Below are 18,974 nucleotides of genomic sequence, written 5' to 3'. Positions count from 1 at the left end.
TAGACCTGGAGTCGAGAATGAGAATATCACTCGTAGCACTCGTGCTGACGAGGTTGTAACTGTTAGGATTCATCCCCGTTGGTCCTCGATCGTCGTCGAGCTTAGGAGAATGAGTTGGTTCGCTCGCCACTAAACCAAAGGCTCCTTTCCACCGCCCTTCTCTTGTAGATTGAGGAATGCGCGTTCAGTCCGCATCCTGGCCGCTCGAGACGAGTGAAAGCGACGAATCGTCGAGGATCCGAAGCAGCCCTTGAGTGCTTCGCGACATACAATCACAATGAGTTTTAACCCAGACTCAAAGTTTCCGAGAGATTTAGCTCTCCTGGCAAATGGCACCGAGGGGATATCGTGGCAACGCCAGTAAAATGAGAAAGGTTGGGTTACTACATCGCCACCGGAGCCTGTTACGGGATGAACATTCTCTTTCGTCTGACTCGGCAGATAAATCGTAGGACAAGACCTTGGATTTTACTGAGGGTGAAGTTAAATATGAGGAGAACACACGTGGGAACTGCAGAAGCCTGGAAATATTGCTACCTTCGAAATTCCTAATTCATTGGTCAAGTGAGTCCGATTCATTAATAAAGACCATCCCCGAACAATTCTCAATGTCATAATATACGTGCGCGAACGATAAGGCTACAAATCCGCAGCGCTAGTTGGCTCGTTAATTATCTAATTAACAAGGACATAACTGACTGCGATATTATTGTATCATCACTGTCTCTGTCTCGTCATCCTCCACCATAACGAGGCTATATTTCCTCGACTAGAACCACAAATAAACCACATTTATGTGCGCGTGTACAACATCGTACATGTTATAATATAATACATATCCATAAGCACCAAACGCGTTTGTTATCTGAAAGCTACATGGAGAATCAGCCAAACTCGAACATGCATAAGAAACGAGGCTGTCCTGCTCCACACTGCGATGAATGTTGGTGGACGAATAGCGGAATGAGAATTTGTACCTGCATAGGTTCGTGCATAGGCGATGGTAAGCGATCGAAAATTTGTTAATTGGCTTTGTAGAAGGTTTTCTGCGATACTGAGTTCTGGAAACTAAAATATTGTTGGTTGAGTGATTAAGGTATAAATACATGAGTAAAAATAGTTCTTATAATTTGTTCGACGAGTCAGATTATTCTTCACAGTCCGTCGGCTACTACCTTAATTTTGACTTGTAACTCACGAGAAGTGACAAGCTCAATGCGGATCTGCAGACGCGGAATTTCGATGATGAGATTGTCAGGCCAGATAAAAGTCAACAAATGTTCGAACCAAGGCTAGCCTTGGAACTCGAAACGAAAGAGAGTATGACGGAATAAGATGGAGAGAGAAAAGATAGAAGGTGAAGATAAAATCCGAAGCACAAGGCATAGAAGGGTGCGCGTGAGAAAGCATAGCGGATAGTGTATACGCAAGTGAAAAACGAAGAGCGGGGCTGATAAAGGACGGAGGTATAGAGAGTGAATCGCGAGAAGACCCAGGGGGTGGTTCGTGCGCGGGCGCGGCTTTGCGGGTCAGAGTGCGCCCGGTATATAACCGGGCGGATGCCTTCGTCCTTTAGTCTCGCGTTTGATCGCCGCAGCGACGATTCGCGTGCTGCTCGCGTCGTTCGTTCCATATGGTGTTATTAACATTGGTTATAACGGTAATTGGAAAATAAATTTGAAAAATTCCGACAGAATTTCAATAGTGGAATCCTCCGATATTTTTATTCTCAGCCAGTAAAAATAGTGAGTTTCACTCGTTTCGGGACTTCTCAATCAAGTCATAACACTCAATGAAACTAAATCATTTTCTCCGCCGGAAAAGATCCGGTATGATAAGGAAAAAAAGTAACAAAGAAAAATTTTTTTGAAATAAAGCTTCAGCGCTAAGAAGCGAAGCGGCGGCGTGAAATACCGATACCCCTTCTTAGTGTCCACGTGGAAGGAACTGAGCGCAAAAAATAAAAGTGTTTTCGAGCCCTAGCTCGAAAGCCGGGTTTTTCTAGCCGACGAGCATTGAATAGAAAGTTTCCACTTTACGGATATCGGAGATCGAGCCGTTCCGAAAATCGTAGCACGAACGAGAGCTCTGAATAAGAGAAGCTCGTAGATCACTGGAGGGTCAGTGTGCAACCCCGTCGCTGTTGCTTGTATATAACAGCGTTTCGGTTTCCGCTTGAACTGGGTCACCACCGACCCGCCCGCTTTATCGGCAGCGCGAACTTCCAGCCGGCAAACACACCGGATTCTCTAATAACTCCTCCAAAAAGTATAGATAGACCGGAACAATTTTCCAACGCCATAAAAAGAATCGGTAGAGTTACGAATTTGCTACGCGCTAATGCATTTTCGGTGTAATTACGTGAGCCAAGAAATTCGGGTATCTCGACTCGAGCTCCTCGACATGATGTAATCTGATGATTCGGATCTCCTCGGATTCCCGTAGCTTTTATCGGTATAAGTTGCTCTCAAATTAGCCCAATAATCCCACTTACAAACTTCGAGTGCTGCTGGAATCGTGTGACCAAGTGTAGATGTTTTTTACAGTGGGAAGGTCGATGTAACTTGAAGTGGTTGAAAGTTGAACGTGTGCAGTGAGATGCGTAAGTTTAACGACGATTATCCGGGATCCGAGAGCCGGGGAAACCGATCGGTAATGCACTTTTTGATCGCCGTGTGTGCGCGATAATTCGCGATCGTTGACGAACGAGCATTTTAGCCTGTTGATCAGCATTTTGTGATGCTTGCACTGAGCCTTCGCATTTGTCTGATGATTTGGGACCCGGTGCAAGATATCAGTCAACCATCCAGTAGCTATTTTTTTTCGTCTTGATAAACCAACGAAATAAAAAGGCCGAACGATAAACTCGTGCTTCTTGAGAAGTATTAACGATCTCAAAATGAAACGTCGCAACAATAATTCGATATACGCAGTGAGTGCGAACGGCAATGGGTGCTGCTGTCACACAAAGAGATCAAGCCGTTCCAGCTCGTTCGGCGAGACCGGTAATGAGACTATCGAACCACCAGGCTGGTGCGTTTATACAGCGGTTGCTCTGGTCGCCGTCGGATGTTATTTGAACGCACTTGGTGGTGATTTCGTTCATGATGACATACCTGCCGTGGTGAGAAACAAAGATGTTATCGCCCAAACCACCATCGGCAGTGTACTGGCCGACGATTTTTGGGGCACTCCGATGCAAGACATCAACAGCCACAAGAGCTATCGGCCATTGACAACTCTGACGTTTCGGTAAGAGTTTTGTTATTTCTTCAAATATTGATCATAAAATTAAGGAATACGAGTCCGGCTGAATGGACGAAAACTGTTGATGTGCAATCAATTATTTTGTTCCGGCCAACGTACTTCAGCTTTAGATCCATTTCGAGTTTTTTTGGTATTCGAAAAGGTCAAACTTTACCGCGTCACTGACTCGTTGTTTCTGAATAAATACGAGCAAATATGAGAACTTTGAAAGACTGCTGAAGCAGGTTAGGCAAAGAGTATGATCATGAGTGAGGTTGCGGTGACGTTGAAACACCGTAGTCTCGCGATTACCAGTGGCACGAGGTAGTCAACGATTTTCTACTAGGCTAGTAACTGACATCTAAAGGATGCTAGCAGGGAATGTGTCACACAAATGGAGGTTTTTTGAGGGTTGTAGATCGCAGTAGAAATATGCATCGTTGAATGCTTAACGGTGCTTGACTCATCCATACTCCCACCTGCAAACTGTGTCACAAACTATGCGCTCTATATATTCTGTTACTGTGAGTATCTCCTCCACCTAGAGAAGTCAAGAGACGTTATCTCCGCTTGGACGATGTAATGTATGGATAGCTATTACATGTAAACAGGTTTGCTCCTGCATATGTTAAAACGTGGGTCGTTTCGTAGAAAAGCACCGGATCTGGAGCATAAGCCACGGTAGAATCTGCTCAGTACGCCCGTCTCAGTGCTAAGAGTGAAAAACTCGTCTTAGAATGCATATCGACAGCGACGTATACATGTAAATATTGAGTTTTACGTATGGTACCATCCATCAACCCCCAGAAAAACAACGAAGCATAACTCTTTCGTCTCAACACACTCGGATGCAGTTTCCAAGCTCAACCTGTCTGATCTATTCACTGGGTTCGATCCTTTCTACACGTTCGTATAGTCCAACAGCTCAAACATATTGTCGAGTCTTTCCTTGAAAGCCTTACAAGAAAGAAGAATTTTTGATCATTTATCTTTTTCACACTTGCTAGAAAAATCCTTCCAATGACATATGCTGTTGCACATCGTGATTCGTATACTGCAAAGAAACTAGACGAATGAAAATTGTATTATTTGCAAATAAATGAAGGTTTTTGATGAGACGAAGAGAAATGATGGGATAACAAAACAAAAAATAATTGATCGATTGAAAATCTGTGGAAAAACTGTATCAGTAATAACGACGATTCTTCTGCAGTCGTAAAAAGGTCATTAAAATTCTTATTTATTAATATTGTAACGAATACTATTTTCTCGAGAGTCAGATATTTCAGTTTTATAAACCTTACAAATATCTTCAAACTATTAACAAAAAACGTTCACTTTTCTTTTTCAATATAACATGTGTTGTCGGTTATATTTCGTGTAAAGAAATTGGAGAGAGAGAGAGAGAGAATACGTGTGAATGTGGAGAACTTTCAACCTGAGATTTTTGTTGGTACCGTTGTCATCGTCGTTTCCGGAATTCCGAAAAGATCTTGTGTAACGAAGGTTTGTGGCAATCAGATTTCTCGATAGTAACCGCTCCTTGACAGATTTTCGGCACCACGCCGATCCTTGGAGAGGTGCCTCGATGTAATTTTTTTTTCGTATATGTAAACGACTTCCAATCGATGTTAGTTAGAAGGCATAGACTCAGTCAGTGCTCTATTTTCGTCGATGGCCAGACGACAAGTGTCCTCAATTTGCGGTTTCCCCTTCTCTCTCTTTCTATCCCTCTCTCTAATCATGACATACGTTTAGCGGTTGGTCAGAGGAAAGTCACGATCCAAGTGTTCTTCAATTTTAGCAAAGCTTTTGACACTGTTCCTCACAAAAAATTATTAGAAAAGCTATTCATTCACGGTATTGAGGGGACCGAGCTCTCATGGTTCCATTCGTATTTGACAGGGAGAAGTCAAGCAGCAGTTCCAGGGGATGGCTTTCGATCTGAATGGCAATCTATTACTTCCGATGTGCCTCAAGGCTTCGTCCTTGGCCCATTCCTTTTCTCATTACTCATTAATGATATTGCAAGCAACTTTCAATTTTCTCAACGTCTTATATTTGCAGATGATTTGCAAATCTATTTGAGCTGTAAACCCACTGATTTAACGTTAGGCATTGCAAATATTACAGGCCATGTTAAAACTGTCTCTGATTTTGCCGATCATAATGGACTCAATCTCAACTTCAAGAAGTCGAGTCTCTTGATCTCTGGTAGTAGAGTGTTTATTAATCAAATTGATCTCGATTCACTCCCAACCATTACTATCAATGACACTGCTCTGCCTTGCGTCAGGGATGCTAGGAATCTTGGGGTGATTATGTCCGCGAACTTATCCTGGCGTAATCATGTTAATCATCTTTCTGGTCGGGTCCATTTCGCGCTTTTCCAACTCAAGTATCGTAGACGAGCGCTTTCCCCGGAGCTGCGTACAGTACTCGTTAAATCCCTAATTTTTCCGATTATTCATTATGGCTGTGTAGTCTACAATGACTTCACTGATGAATTAAACACTACCCTTCAGGGTTTAGTAAACTGCACCATGCGTTTCATTTTTGACCTGCGTCACGATGTTCATATTACACCGTTTCACAGGCAACTTGGCTGGTTGACAGTGAGGTCTCGTCGACTATACTTCCTTGGCATCATCACTCACAATGTCATGAATCGCAAAGCACCTCTCTATTTGTGTTAACTTTTCTCACTGTCTCAGCCATCAACTCATCCATCGCGTCAAACACAGACCTTTATTTTTCACGTACCAGCGCGTCGTACTTCTACTTTCGAAAATTCATTCCTTCTTTCCGCAATAAACTTTTCACGCGTATGTAACTCAACCGTATACTCTCTTTGGCTCACCATGCTAGTTGCTAATTCTATGTTTATATTTTTAGTTTTATTCTTTTACTTTAATTTTAACCCTACACCTCATGTGCCTTTTTTCATACCCTCAACCTCATGACCGGGGTTTGAACGCACCCCACTCTTTTTTTGTTTATAAATCCGGTCCTACGATGCTAAACTGACTTTATCCTACACCATTTTCTTCGTTTTTTTATAACGAAAAGAATGATGTACGATAAAACTAATTTCAATTGAATTTATATATAAAAAAATCCGTCGATAATCAGTCGATAATGTGACTTGTTAGGACGGGAGCGTAGTTTGAAGTTCGCGTGGGGTGTGCTCACACCCCAGTCATGCGTTCTAGGGTTAAGTTAGTTTTATTTTATATACATATTGTTTTGCGCAAAATCCAAGCTCTGGTTTATTGTAACTGGGCTGGGTTCTTTTTCTGCTTATATTGCCTAACAGGTTACTAAGGCAAATAAAATACTATCATCATCATCACTTCTCTCTCCCTCTCTTAGAAGCTCATTCTTTTGTTATGGTGACTATACACTATTTTTTTTATGAATTTACTTAACCAATGTTAAATTTTTCTGTTATTCTTTAAGATAATTTATTTTTTTATTTCTTTTTGTTATCTCTTTCTTATTTTTCGTTGCAATACTAGCATTTTTATTTTTATTTTTCTGTATCTTTGCTTTCATTACTGAGAATTTTCTTCAACACAGTATTGTACGATTTACTTTTACGTTTTTGTATGTGCTTTTTATTTACTATTGTTATTACCTCATAGATATCGTCTAAGGCATTGATAAACTAATCAGTCAACCAACCAATCTCTCTTTATCTACTAATACGCCTTTACATCGTTACAATATGGAAAACATCGAGTTAAGTATAACATATGTTAGTAAATGAATTTGAATATCGTTCTTCGTAATACGCAGATAAGTTCATCCACATACTAATTGTGTTCTGGTGTAACAATGATACTAGATCCAAGGGTTTTCCATTGCCTTGAATCACACATATCTAGTCCGTTTCAGAGTGAATAGTCTATGACGATTCTATGGGTTATGGAGAGAGAGAGAGAAGCCTACAATGAGACTCGCACGTTGATGAAACGAGACGTTGGAATGCTAGTTCCGCGTGGTGCATCTATCCCGATTCAGGTTGAACACACAGCCACCCATAGCTTTTGTAATCCTCAATCTAGTTACCGCATTTGCCGGTTGAATGAGGGTGTATCCAAAGGAAAGTCCACAGAGGGAAGAGAATACGAGAGTTAGGTGTAGAGAAGGGGCGGATCTCGAGAGAGAGTTCGTGGCAAGAAGAGGGTCAGGGATTCCTGAGCAGGGCAGAGCAAAGACGACAACGACGAAAACACGACTATATATAACGAGGCTTTATCTCGTTATCGTCAAGTGCGGTCGAGCCAATGCTCCTGACAAACGTAACGAGCCAACTTTGTTGCACGTAAGATTTCTCGAGCTCAGCGTAGTGCATTCGTTGCACTGATTTTCTTCACCAGATTTATGTTTCTGCGTTTTAACCATTTCTCCTCTCGGTTTACGTTAATTCCGTCGTTCCTATGCATAGAATACAGCAGAGTTGACTCAGTGACGAAGGATTTCAGGGAACACACTTCTGTGCTTATTAATTTGCATAATTTTCATTCGGTGGAATATTAAAATTACTGGTTATATGACCGTACCAACATCTGTCAACTTCTAAGTAATACGCAAGTTAGCAAGCCGTGGAAGAGGCAGTTTCCTTCAATTTATTGCTCCCGCATCCTGTTGCATACAAACGACTCAAAGTCTGCGGAAGGAACAAAATGTCCAAACATAGCCACTCGAGACTTCATTTTATTCCGATATCAATTGCATAATTACACGAAATGCTCAAAGATGGAAACACTTGTAATAATATCCAAAGTGAAAAGCGGCTGAAAGGGGCTCTGCAGAAAATGCTGTTATCGTCGAAGCTTACTTGATAAATGAGGCAAAAACGTCGAAGAAAGTTCGAAGCAAAGTTTTCTACGAACGTTACCTACTTCCCTATACAAATCGCGAGCCGGGACGGCGTCTCGGATCCTTGTATTTTGCTTTACCTCCCAGCTTTATTTCCTTATGTACTGAAGGTATACGAAACTGATGAACACTTACCACAGATAAGTATCTCCTGCTAGAGAACGTTTCCTTTACAAAGTTGTAGTTATAGATAGGTTGGAGACTCACGATTGACATTTTATAAGAAAAATTTCTATAGTGCCACGGGAATGTCGCGTGCAAATGAAACTACCAAAGGGAGAATGAATTCAATTCATGTGAAAATGGATTAATTCATACACGAAGCGAATTATAAAAGGATTTTCATGGTGTAACCTCGGTGCCTTGAATCTGGGAGTATGTTGGGCATGTTTTATTTACCAAAAGAGCTTCTCTGGAAATGCTGAGCACAATAATTGTTACATCTCAGTAAACTGTCTGAGGCCACTAGACGTAAAAGTCCTCGAGTGAATTTTTCATTGTGGTGGCATGGAACAGAGTTTCGTACAGTTTACTTGACAGTCAAAACTTACTATAGAAGCAGCTCCGGCAAGGTTTCTAATGTTGAATAATTTTTTAGATGCATTTCCTTGAAAATATGTTGTTTTACCGATATAAAAATGTTTAAATTGGAAAGCAGTCTCCTCGGTTCTGTTACCACACGATCATTCGGCTTCATTCTGATTTTACCATTAAATCCATGATTAATCAAATATATTTGCGCAGTGAGTGATGAGAATTCGAGCGATCCGATAATCAAAATGATCGTTTATTTGTGCAAGATGAACTGAACCCATTATTCGAGCCACGAATCCGATACTGAATTCATTTAAAATTTTGTCGATTCATCTCCGTACGTTAATTTGTGTATATTAATAATATCATGTAATTCATCTCCGCGAATGCAACGTAGCAGTTGTATAATTGGAGATTCTATATTGCTGCTAAATCATCTAGATTATCGCGATACGCAGGGCCTTTGTCAGGAGCCAGTCTCTGATTTCAACTGTGCCACACAGTGGTACAGTGGGATGACTATATTGCTGAGTACGTCGTGAAAATTGAATACCCTTGTTGTGAAATAAAGCTTTTATGTGGAAACGAACGCGGCTCATTAGTTCCGCATTAACTCATCACATCAAAATTTTCAGCACAAAAATAGAGGAAACTCTCACCAGTGAACAATGTGGATAATGGAATTTATTAAATTACGATTGAACCCAAGATTTTACGACTTTCGACTGGACGGTTGCTATTTATCGTAAACGAAAATAAAAGAAAAAAAATCTATCGTAGGTACGATGTTGATGTTTTTATATTACTAAAAACTTCTTCAGGAGCATATTTTATGATTTTTTTGTAAAAATGATATTAATAGCAGTATCCTGGTGCGACTCCTCTCTAAGTACTTGGACTGTGCTTCTGCAGAGTTCTCGTTGCAGAGGCAGGAGCGTCAGGTTTATACGGGAGAGTAGAAGAGAACACAAATCTCACCGATATATCATCGGTGCTGCCGTCGTGCTCGACTACTACTGGTTTGGGTTAAAACGCGCGGTGGCGAATGCGATAACTCATTGCCATTACATAGTCTACCGTAGGTAAGTGAATCATCACGGTACCCACGGCAGCTATGTACTAGCTTACTGCTTGTTCGAATTCTATGTATATCTTGTATGGGATTTTGAAGTGGGAAGTATATAGATATGAAGGAAAAGATGGAGAGTAAGGGAGGAAGTAATTATAGTTTATGTATGTTGAATGTTGGAAATGCGCAAACAGTGTGTTGGGAATATCGCACCAAAAGTTCCGAAAGAGGCTTAGCGGTGATCTTTCCAATTTTGATCGCCAACGCCCGAGGATTTAGTTGATTTCTTTACAGAAAATTGTCGTATGACGTGACCAAGGTTTGTACGGAGTAATTTTTGTGGGGAATCAAAAGAAATTTTGTGGTTGGTAAAGAGCATGGAAATAGTTTATTCAATTCTGCTATCACGATTTCATCTTTTTGCTGAAGAATTCATTTTACTCGGATGAGTCTGAGCGAGGTGCACACCTTCGTTTAAGATTGATCATGCCCGTAGGATCGTATTTCATGGGCATCTAAATTGGGTAAATTCGTACTTCCTAAATAAAGATATTATCACTCTAAATTAATGTCAGAGTCATTAATTTAAAATTGTAAACAAATTTTTTCAACTTATTTTTTAACGAATGAAATCACAAGCTGTTAATTGAACGGGGATCCATGACTGACAGAACCTAAAAATTCATTCGTCCCTTGTTAAAATATTATAGTTTTTTATGTAAAAATTCACTTTAGAGAGCGCAAAGGAAAGTTAATCAAGAAAAAAGTGTTAATAAAAAGACAGAAGGCTATGACAGGAATAACCCAAGCCAAGAAGAAACAAAATGCCGAAATAAGCAAATGTGAGGTTATATGACTGCTAATTATCAATTTCATTCAGTCTTTAAGGTTATTTCACTACATTCCCTCCATTATTTATGATACCTATATAAAGACGGTAAATCGTGATGGTATTGACAATAGGATTATTTGAATAATGTAATTCATGTTTTATTGCAGAAAATTTATTTCAACAAATGTTTGAAGTGATGGCCATTAACCTCGACACATTTCCGAAGACATAGAACTAATGATTCTCTTGATCTTCAACAATAATGTCAATAATAGCCGGAGATTTTTCTGATGATTGTAAACACTGGCATTGTAACGTAGTAAAATTTTTGTCGAGTCAAGAATGTTTACGATCTACCAATACACTACTTGTCTACTGATACCATTGGCCGCTATCACACCAGAAACTATTCGAAGATCAAGAGAATCATTAGTTCTACGTCTTCGGAAATGTGTCGAGGTTAATGGCCATCACTTCGAACATTTGTTAAAATAAATTTTCTGCAAAAAAACATGAATTACGTTATGTAGTGAAATAACTTGTTAACTATTAGGTTTAGGGCTTTTGTAGGTCTATACTTTTTTACTCAGAATTCGATACTCTACAATATTTTGATATAAAAAATATAGCATTTCACTTAAAAAAACAAAGTTGACCTTCAAATCTCCGAAACGTCTCCACCTATCAAAACAACATATGTACCACATAATGTGCCCCTCGAAACCGTACAACTTTTGTCCGAACATATTTTTCATACAACGCTTATTTTAGGAATTATTCGAGGTGGTCACGTTAAATGACTCACCTTGTATATTTTTATTACTAGTAAGACAATCGTATCGTATTTTTTTCCAGACCTTCATTATACACGCCATTGTTATAGTGTATTTTTTCATAAACTTCGTAAGAGGCGTTTATTCGTTATATGGAAAGATAAATGATTTTTTACGCATGGTCCTGTGTATTTTTCTTCGTATTTAAACACGTTTATTTAAACAACCAATAAGACGAACCCTTTAAAACTTGATATGCGTGTGAGTCGACTACGCATTAAAACTCTGTGTAAATTTCAAGACTTTCTTGAGAAAATCGTTTCGTGCATGAACTACCTTAACGAAAGAAAGAAATATTCATTTATTGTTCAGTTTCCAAGGGGCTGCTTCGTTCAATCAAAATTGACCAATTTTTTACTGATTTTCGAAAAATATTGGGATCGTTCCCTTTCACCTTCTCATAGGTCATAGGTCATAGGTCAGGTTCCTCGTATCTTGAAAATCGGTCACAAAATCGTTACAGGGAACGTGGCACACGCAGGCAAAGTTCAAGTCGTCGTAGTCAGTCTCAGAGTCACGACGTTCCTCCGATCGATCATAACGCTCTGTCAGTCCCAACATTTTTATCGCTCAGACCGCTCTCAATGCTCAGAGCGTGCTCATATCACTCTCGTCACTCAGGCAGTAGTCACTCGCGAGAGTTTATACGGCAATCTCCGCAGAGGTTGAAAGGAAGAGGACGAAAGGAATCTCGAATACAGACTGAAAGGAATGACGAGGTGGCAACCGCCAACGGATACGTGTCAGACAATCCACCCACACCTGGGACGACAACCATTTAAAAAAACGAACAAGAAGTGAGCCTGTCCGCTAAAAATATTGTGAATAAGAAAAATCATTCGTTGCAGGTGAACATCGTGATTCGTTCATCAGGATTTTATGGGTGCCTAAAACACGAAGGCAATCGTTTAAATAAATCGCATACTCGATAGCCGATTTGACAATCTCAGCACTGTGGCAAACTAAATGTGAAATTGATGCTCAGGCAACTTTCTATAGACTTGGTTACATCGCCAGCGTTAATGGCAGGTCATCTCTTATACAATTCCTTATAAAATGAAAACTTCCAAGGAGTTCCACTGCACAGGGATTTCGAAACACTTCTATTTTATAAAAACCAACGACAATTTATGCCTCAAAAATAAAGATGTAAAACAACGTTTTTTTGTTTCAGTTTTTTATTTCATACTGAAGATTAAAATTGACAAAGATGAAGAAGACTATGATAGTTGACGAGTTAAAACCTTTTCGAAATTTTGGACATTTTGAAGTGTCAAATATCCGTTTTCAAAGTTTGTTTCTTCCCTCCTCTTATCATCGACAGACAGTTTCGTATCCTGTGACGCGGTGGTTCAATGTTCTACACGAAGCGTCGAGGCGTTACAGAAGTTTGACGGAGAGTTCAACAGTTTCGATGATGTTGGCGAGATAACCGCAGAAATAAGTGTTAGAAATGTAGGGTGTTCGAGGGTATTACATTCTAACCTGTATACAAGTTCGACAGGCACCATGGCCGCTCAAAGTTAGCGACGGGATCCCCGAGCTCTCACAACAGTGCTTTTATCCTACCAATGTTAAGGGCTCTATACCGTTGTGCATTAAGCCATATATTTATACATTGGTCGAAATGTTACCGACGGTCTAGTTTCCCACGAGTGTCTGGAACTTCTCAGCGACAATAAGACTTGCGAGCTTGAAGGATAAAGAGTTTGTATGCACTAACGACACAAAATCCCCCTGTAAAAGTCTCTTTTGCAAACGTATTTCTATATGGCGCGTGTTCTAATAAATCGTCGTAATTAAAAATTGCTTCGAATGATGTTCATCACGGACTGCACTCGCTGAAACTTTAATGACAGATCCAGTAAATAACCCAGCACATCCTTCTGTAGTTATTTGCCCAATAACAATGAGAGCTGTACGTCTCTCGGTGTGTGCACCACTTTTCACCGAAGCAATGAAACTGGTACATGTCAGCCTGTTCACAACTTCTCAAAGCGCCCTCTCTCTCTCTCTCTCTCTCTTCTCTCTATCTTCCTTTCGTTTTCTGGCTTCTGTTACGGAATATCGATGTCTTAAAGTTTAACAGCCGTTTCTATCTGAACTCGAAGAGCACAAAGATGGGAGAATACTCTTGTATCTTGAGTGTAAGATTCCTCTAGAATTCTTGTGCCCTGGCGTTTGCATGTGCATGCTGAATAGGAAGAGGTAGTCTGTCAAATAGTAGCAGCCTTCAACGGATCTTGTAAGACGAAGAGCACACGGTATAGTGGAAAAATCGTTTGCCCTCTCCCGATGCCGTACATGCAGTTTGACAGGACGGATGAAAGTTCGCACAGAGACTCCTGAAATTCTTCTCCCTTGCGAAGCCAAGAAACACACTATTTTCACACGAAAACTTTTGTTCGAAGCTTCGCCAACGTTTGTACAAAAATTCACTTCACACTGATGGAGAGATTTCTTTGAATTTGATCTTTGACGTACTCTTATTAGTGGGCATCATTTTTGTGCTCATTCGAAGTCATTGAAGGATCATTTTCTTTATGGTTGGTAAGATACTTTGCGAGTTTTGTACGAGGTCGTCCTGCCACTTCCACTAATTTTCAATATCCTGAAGTCCTTGTCTCCAAGATTCCTGAAGCTCTGACGGGGCTAAGTGAACGTGGTTGCTCAAACAAATTTTGGTCATACCGGAGGCTGCTTGATATTTAATTAGACTTTCGTGACCGTACTTTATGTCCGCGTAGTGATTTGGAAGGACAATGGTTCTGAGAATATTCAGTTTCACATCGATAATGCCGAGAAACCAGCAATATTTGCAAGGCTTCTATGATGGACTAAGCGCAAGAAGGATCTTTTCCCATTTTCGTTTTCACACTCTTTGCTAATTCAATGTGTTAGATAATCCCGTGGGAGGTTTAGCCACATAACTGTTGACGCTCGACCGCGATATCGTTTCACGAAGCTTTCGACTCGGCAAGAACAAGCTTGAGTTTCATCTACATCCGCATGGTCCTTCTCAGCTCACGAAATCCTCTTCAAGTATTTTGCCAAGGCCGTTCAACTCCGTGACGTGCATTAACGACCTGGGCGAGTGGCACCCCTTTCGTTCCGTTGTACGTCCCGAGGAAAACGAAAGAAGAGGAACGACTGAGAGAGAAAGAGAAAAAGAGAATGAGGAGGGAAAGAGGGAGAGAGAACGAGAGTGAGATAAAGAGAGGGAGAGAGCGAGGAGCCTCTCGTGCAGGCTCCGCCGGCCCATTTGCATAACTGCCTAGGTAGTTACCACGTCCCTCTCGTCATCCATGTATAGCACAGTCTGGTGGAAAAGCCGCACTATAGAATTATGTTGTTAAGACCAAGTAAGGAAGAAAATAAGAAAGAAAAAGACACGGGAGTGAAATTTGGATGAACAAAAAAAATATATTCCTTTGCATTCGCGGTTCATCGAATCTCAGTTTTAGCTTCAATTTTAATCTACCTTTGATTATCAGGATTTGAAAATGTTCAATAACGGAGAAACGGAAGAGTTTACCAAACTTTTTATTGCCACTTTTCATATGTATATGTCACGAGTTTATTCCAAAAGTCTACTTTATTACAATCTTCCTGCAAACAACCTGTAAGAATATAAAGGATATCCCACTTCTCTGTGATGTCACATGGAACAGCGGACTGTGCAAGATCTCGGGCCCTCGTATGAAATTCTTACAGGAACTTAATAAAATCCTTAATAAAACTATCGTCTCTGCTTTTGGTTATGCGATGCAGAGAATCATCTTGCGCAAATGCTCGAGCATCACTTTTTAATCAAGAATGACGTAAGTACCTTGCTTCGAACACGATAATTTGCCTAGTTCATTATTGGTTCAGGAAAAGGGGTGTGCATGCATTTACAATCGGTGCATATCTATTTATGCGAACCACGCGTTTCGTGCAGCAGAACGATCAGTTTAAAGCACGTTTCGTGACTCTTACTGTGATAGACTAGAGCAGAGGGTACACATGAATATGCACTACACATGTACAGTTTAAAAGCACTCTGTAAAGAAAACTGGCAAAACTTCGTCCCTTTTTCATTTCCTTTTTAATACACTTTCACCTTTCATTTTTCTTCTCTTGCTGCATGGTACAGTGAAGTACCCTTGCACTCGCTATACTTTCCGATGCTTATATTGTATGTTTTAGGGTGGTCAAAAAAAGCTGAATTTTTGTTTTTCCATTCACAGGATTCTGAAGGTGAATCATCGTGAAAGAACATAAAGCCTCGTCAGAGAGAGGCTTTATAGTGTGAAGTTGAAAGGTGGTCTTTTTTGTATTTTTTTTTGCAGTTATACGAGAAAATTACATTTTTGACATCCAAAAGGTATCTTCGTCTATGAAAAAACCATACTGAAACGTGTGAGGTTGACGTTTATTGCGGAGGATCCTCTCCGCACTGGATTCTGACCGAGTCAGCACTGCCTGAAAGGCCTTAATAAACGGTCACATGTCTCGTGCAATAGCTTACTCTTAATGAATAAAACGCGTTGACAAATGCTGACTAAAAAGTGCCAAATTTCTGCTGTGGTCTACCACAATTAGTATTGATATTTTATCCTTAAAAAAAGGATTCGCTTGTTGACATCCCGGTCATGAGTCAGGTTTCTACAATGAATCAAGAAAATAATTCTATTGCAAGAGATATTTTCCTTCGTCATACCGAGAAACTATTGATAACGAACGATTCAGTTCGAATGGTCACAATCCATCGTAGATTTAAAAAGAGTGAACGATTTTGGTATTCCTGCATGAATTTTCATATAATAATGGTCATTAAAAATGGATAATATATTAGATTTTAATTTGCGAATGGAGGAATAATTTTGTCCCAGCATTAATCACGAAGCTGTGCAATCGACGCTCACCACGAACATTTCCAAACGAATAATTCCAATAGACCATGTGCATATTCAGAAACTCATAGAAATGCATTGGTTAATTACTCGTAAGATAATTATTCCAACGTATGTAATTCGATCGAGTTGACTACGCTCTCTGAGACGAATACTGGTGAATTACAAGGCCGCCTTTACTACATGTACAGTAGGAAAACGTTGTGGCCTCAGGGAGGATGCATTTACTATAGATTGCCATATGCCCCGTAGGACCTCCTCACGCTCCCAGTCGGATTTAAACTGAAGGATACAGGAATAGAAGTGAAGGACAGTTCGAGACTGGATGGGACTTAGCTAGGGTCCTGTCGGCTTCCACGTCCGCCAAATAGTTAATGACTTAATTACGTTGACGTAATTAGTTCTGGGTGGTAAATTCTGGCGTGACGCTGAAGGATACGGAAAATCTACCTCCGACCGTCGTACATACGTGTCTGTAAGGAGTACAGGAAAACTTTCTTTCCTTTTTATGGTACCGTTTAGTTGGGTATTATAACATATTAACGGTCGAATATTCGATGCATTTTTGCTTATATTATTCGAGAGTATAATAAAAACACTACATCTTGTTTCCATGTATAGGGGAGACCGGGGCAAAACGAGATACCCGGAAAATGAGAGAAATTTTTTTGTCTTATTTTTTTTTTTTTTAATTTTTATCCAAGTCCGAAAAGAACATGAAACATATTTTTTCCAAAATATCTTGTTTTTTTTTGGATTTTGATTTTTTTTTCAAAAAATTCGTTTTTTTTAAATTCTCTTTTTTTTACATCACTTTTAAAATGAAAACGTTTTTGCACAGATATACAAAAAGTATTTGTAAATCTGCGATTACTGCCTCGCAGATTACTGTCTGCGACGGTAATCGCAGATATATGTTTGCGGACCATCATGTGTGGTTACACCTGCACATGAATCATGTGCCCACTCTGCACAATTTTGGCACTGAATCCATGATTCAGTGGACAAAGAATACAAATTTTTACAAAATAAACATTGGCAATCTTCGTTATTATTCATATCATTCATTTTGAATTGAATTACAGAGGGTGCGTTCGACGTACGTTAGAGCGTTGTAAGCGCTGAGATCGCTTTCAACGCTTACAAAATTGAACAAAATTTCAGTACATTTCTTAGTTTTTGGAAGTAAAAAATAGACAGAGCTTCCCAAACTTCTGAAAAATTCAATATTTCCTTAGGTATCCCGTTTTGCCCCGGTCTCCCCTATATAAATTTAAAAAATATTTAAAAAAATACTGGAGCACCGGAATACGAGAATATAGGTGATGCATTAAATTGCTCGTTTTTATCTTTTAGACAAAGCAATGTTGAAGGTTTTCAAAGCATTGCATTTTTCAACAATGCCTGACGCTGACTTTTATGAGTCTCACAGAACAGGCTTTCGTAGTTTATAATGGTCCTATTATTGCGAAACATAAACACTTTTGAAAGTAAATAAAACCAGTTTTCATCGCGCAACTTATCTCGAATACGCGCTGCTATCATTATGCCATGTTCGAAACAAGCGTCGAAAATCCATTGCTTCAGTTGCGTTGAAAGTTTTGTTGGGATTTAAACATAGAAGGCCACGTGGTAAACAACTTTTTACACCATTTTTTCGTTAGTATTTTTCTATAGATTCACCGAATAGGCAGTGAATGTCGTTATTTCTGTCCTCTACTGATCGGATTTCCCTTTCGATATCGTGACCGTGTTTTTCTCCAGATAAATAAGTAACAAAGATAAAAATAAGTAACAAAGTCTCAGTAAAAAGTAACAACCGAACTTGCACTTCAGACGCGAATGGAATATTTATTTCCTGATTTGTTCTGAAGGGCAAACTGGTCCCATTACCTCGACGTAGTTTGACTGGAATGAATGAAAGCAACGAAAGTTTATCCAAATAGCATGAATTTGATGAATCCAGTGTTAAATGTTATACGCGTGTGCATGTGTGGCAATGCATTTACGACCTCGCACACGTGACGAACAGGAAAGGAAAAGGGAAGAAAAAATTTTTTAAAATCGAGATTCATAAGGGTCGTCTCAAGATCTCGATCCACCGTACATTCAAATTTCTTCATAAATATTTAATGAGCAGTAGACTCAAAATAATCCATCTTGCATGTAACTTGATCAGATTGTATGAATAAATATAAGCAGCAATGGATTATTTTTGCTTTAATTGTTATATATTCACAACATATATTTTGTATGAGCACTAAAATATTGACTGCAATAAATTTTCCAACTGGCGCTCTCACTGGCTATGACCTTTCCACCATACGTATAACCATTTCCATTTCATCTTAATTTGTTCGAAATAGCATCCCCTTGAAAATCTATTTCACGATAAATTTTACGATTTTTTGAGGGAAATTTAGAGTGAAATATATCCAGGGAAAAAAGCACATCTGCCTGGCAATCGATCACGAATTATTGTTCACTGTTATCGGGAATAATACGTTGACGGAGCGCATAAACTCGATTGCTCCCCGATTGGCCTTTATATTGGGAATGCACGTGGGTCATCATTGTAACCGACCACGCATATATCTATGGAATAATAAAAAAAATCGTATAGCGCTTTCGGTTGGTCGTGCACAGGCTTACAAAACGATTCCTAGCGAAGCTTTCACACC

At 39.6% G+C, this 18,974-nt stretch overlaps 1 protein-coding gene across 1 annotated transcript in view; it reads left to right on the top strand.

Annotated features, from left to right (window-relative positions):
- The first annotated feature begins 1,603 nt into the window (after nucleotides 1-1,603).
- Nucleotides 1,604-18,974, top strand: part of LOC122406029 (protein O-mannosyl-transferase TMTC4-like) — a 73,983-nt gene continuing 56,612 nt past the window's right edge. Inside the window, exon 1 of the mRNA XM_043411181.1 lies at nucleotides 1,604-3,252. Within this exon, the coding sequence (XP_043267116.1) occupies nucleotides 2,900-3,252 (353 nt within the window). The 5' untranslated portion in view covers nucleotides 1,604-2,899. The remainder of the gene's footprint in view (nucleotides 3,253-18,974) is intronic.

Source organism: Venturia canescens, chromosome 2, assembly GCF_019457755.1.
Source record: "Venturia canescens isolate UGA chromosome 2, ASM1945775v1, whole genome shotgun sequence".
Classification (NCBI taxonomy): Eukaryota; Metazoa; Arthropoda; class Insecta; order Hymenoptera; family Ichneumonidae; genus Venturia; species Venturia canescens.
This window is presented reverse-complemented; position numbering and strand designations above follow the sequence as displayed.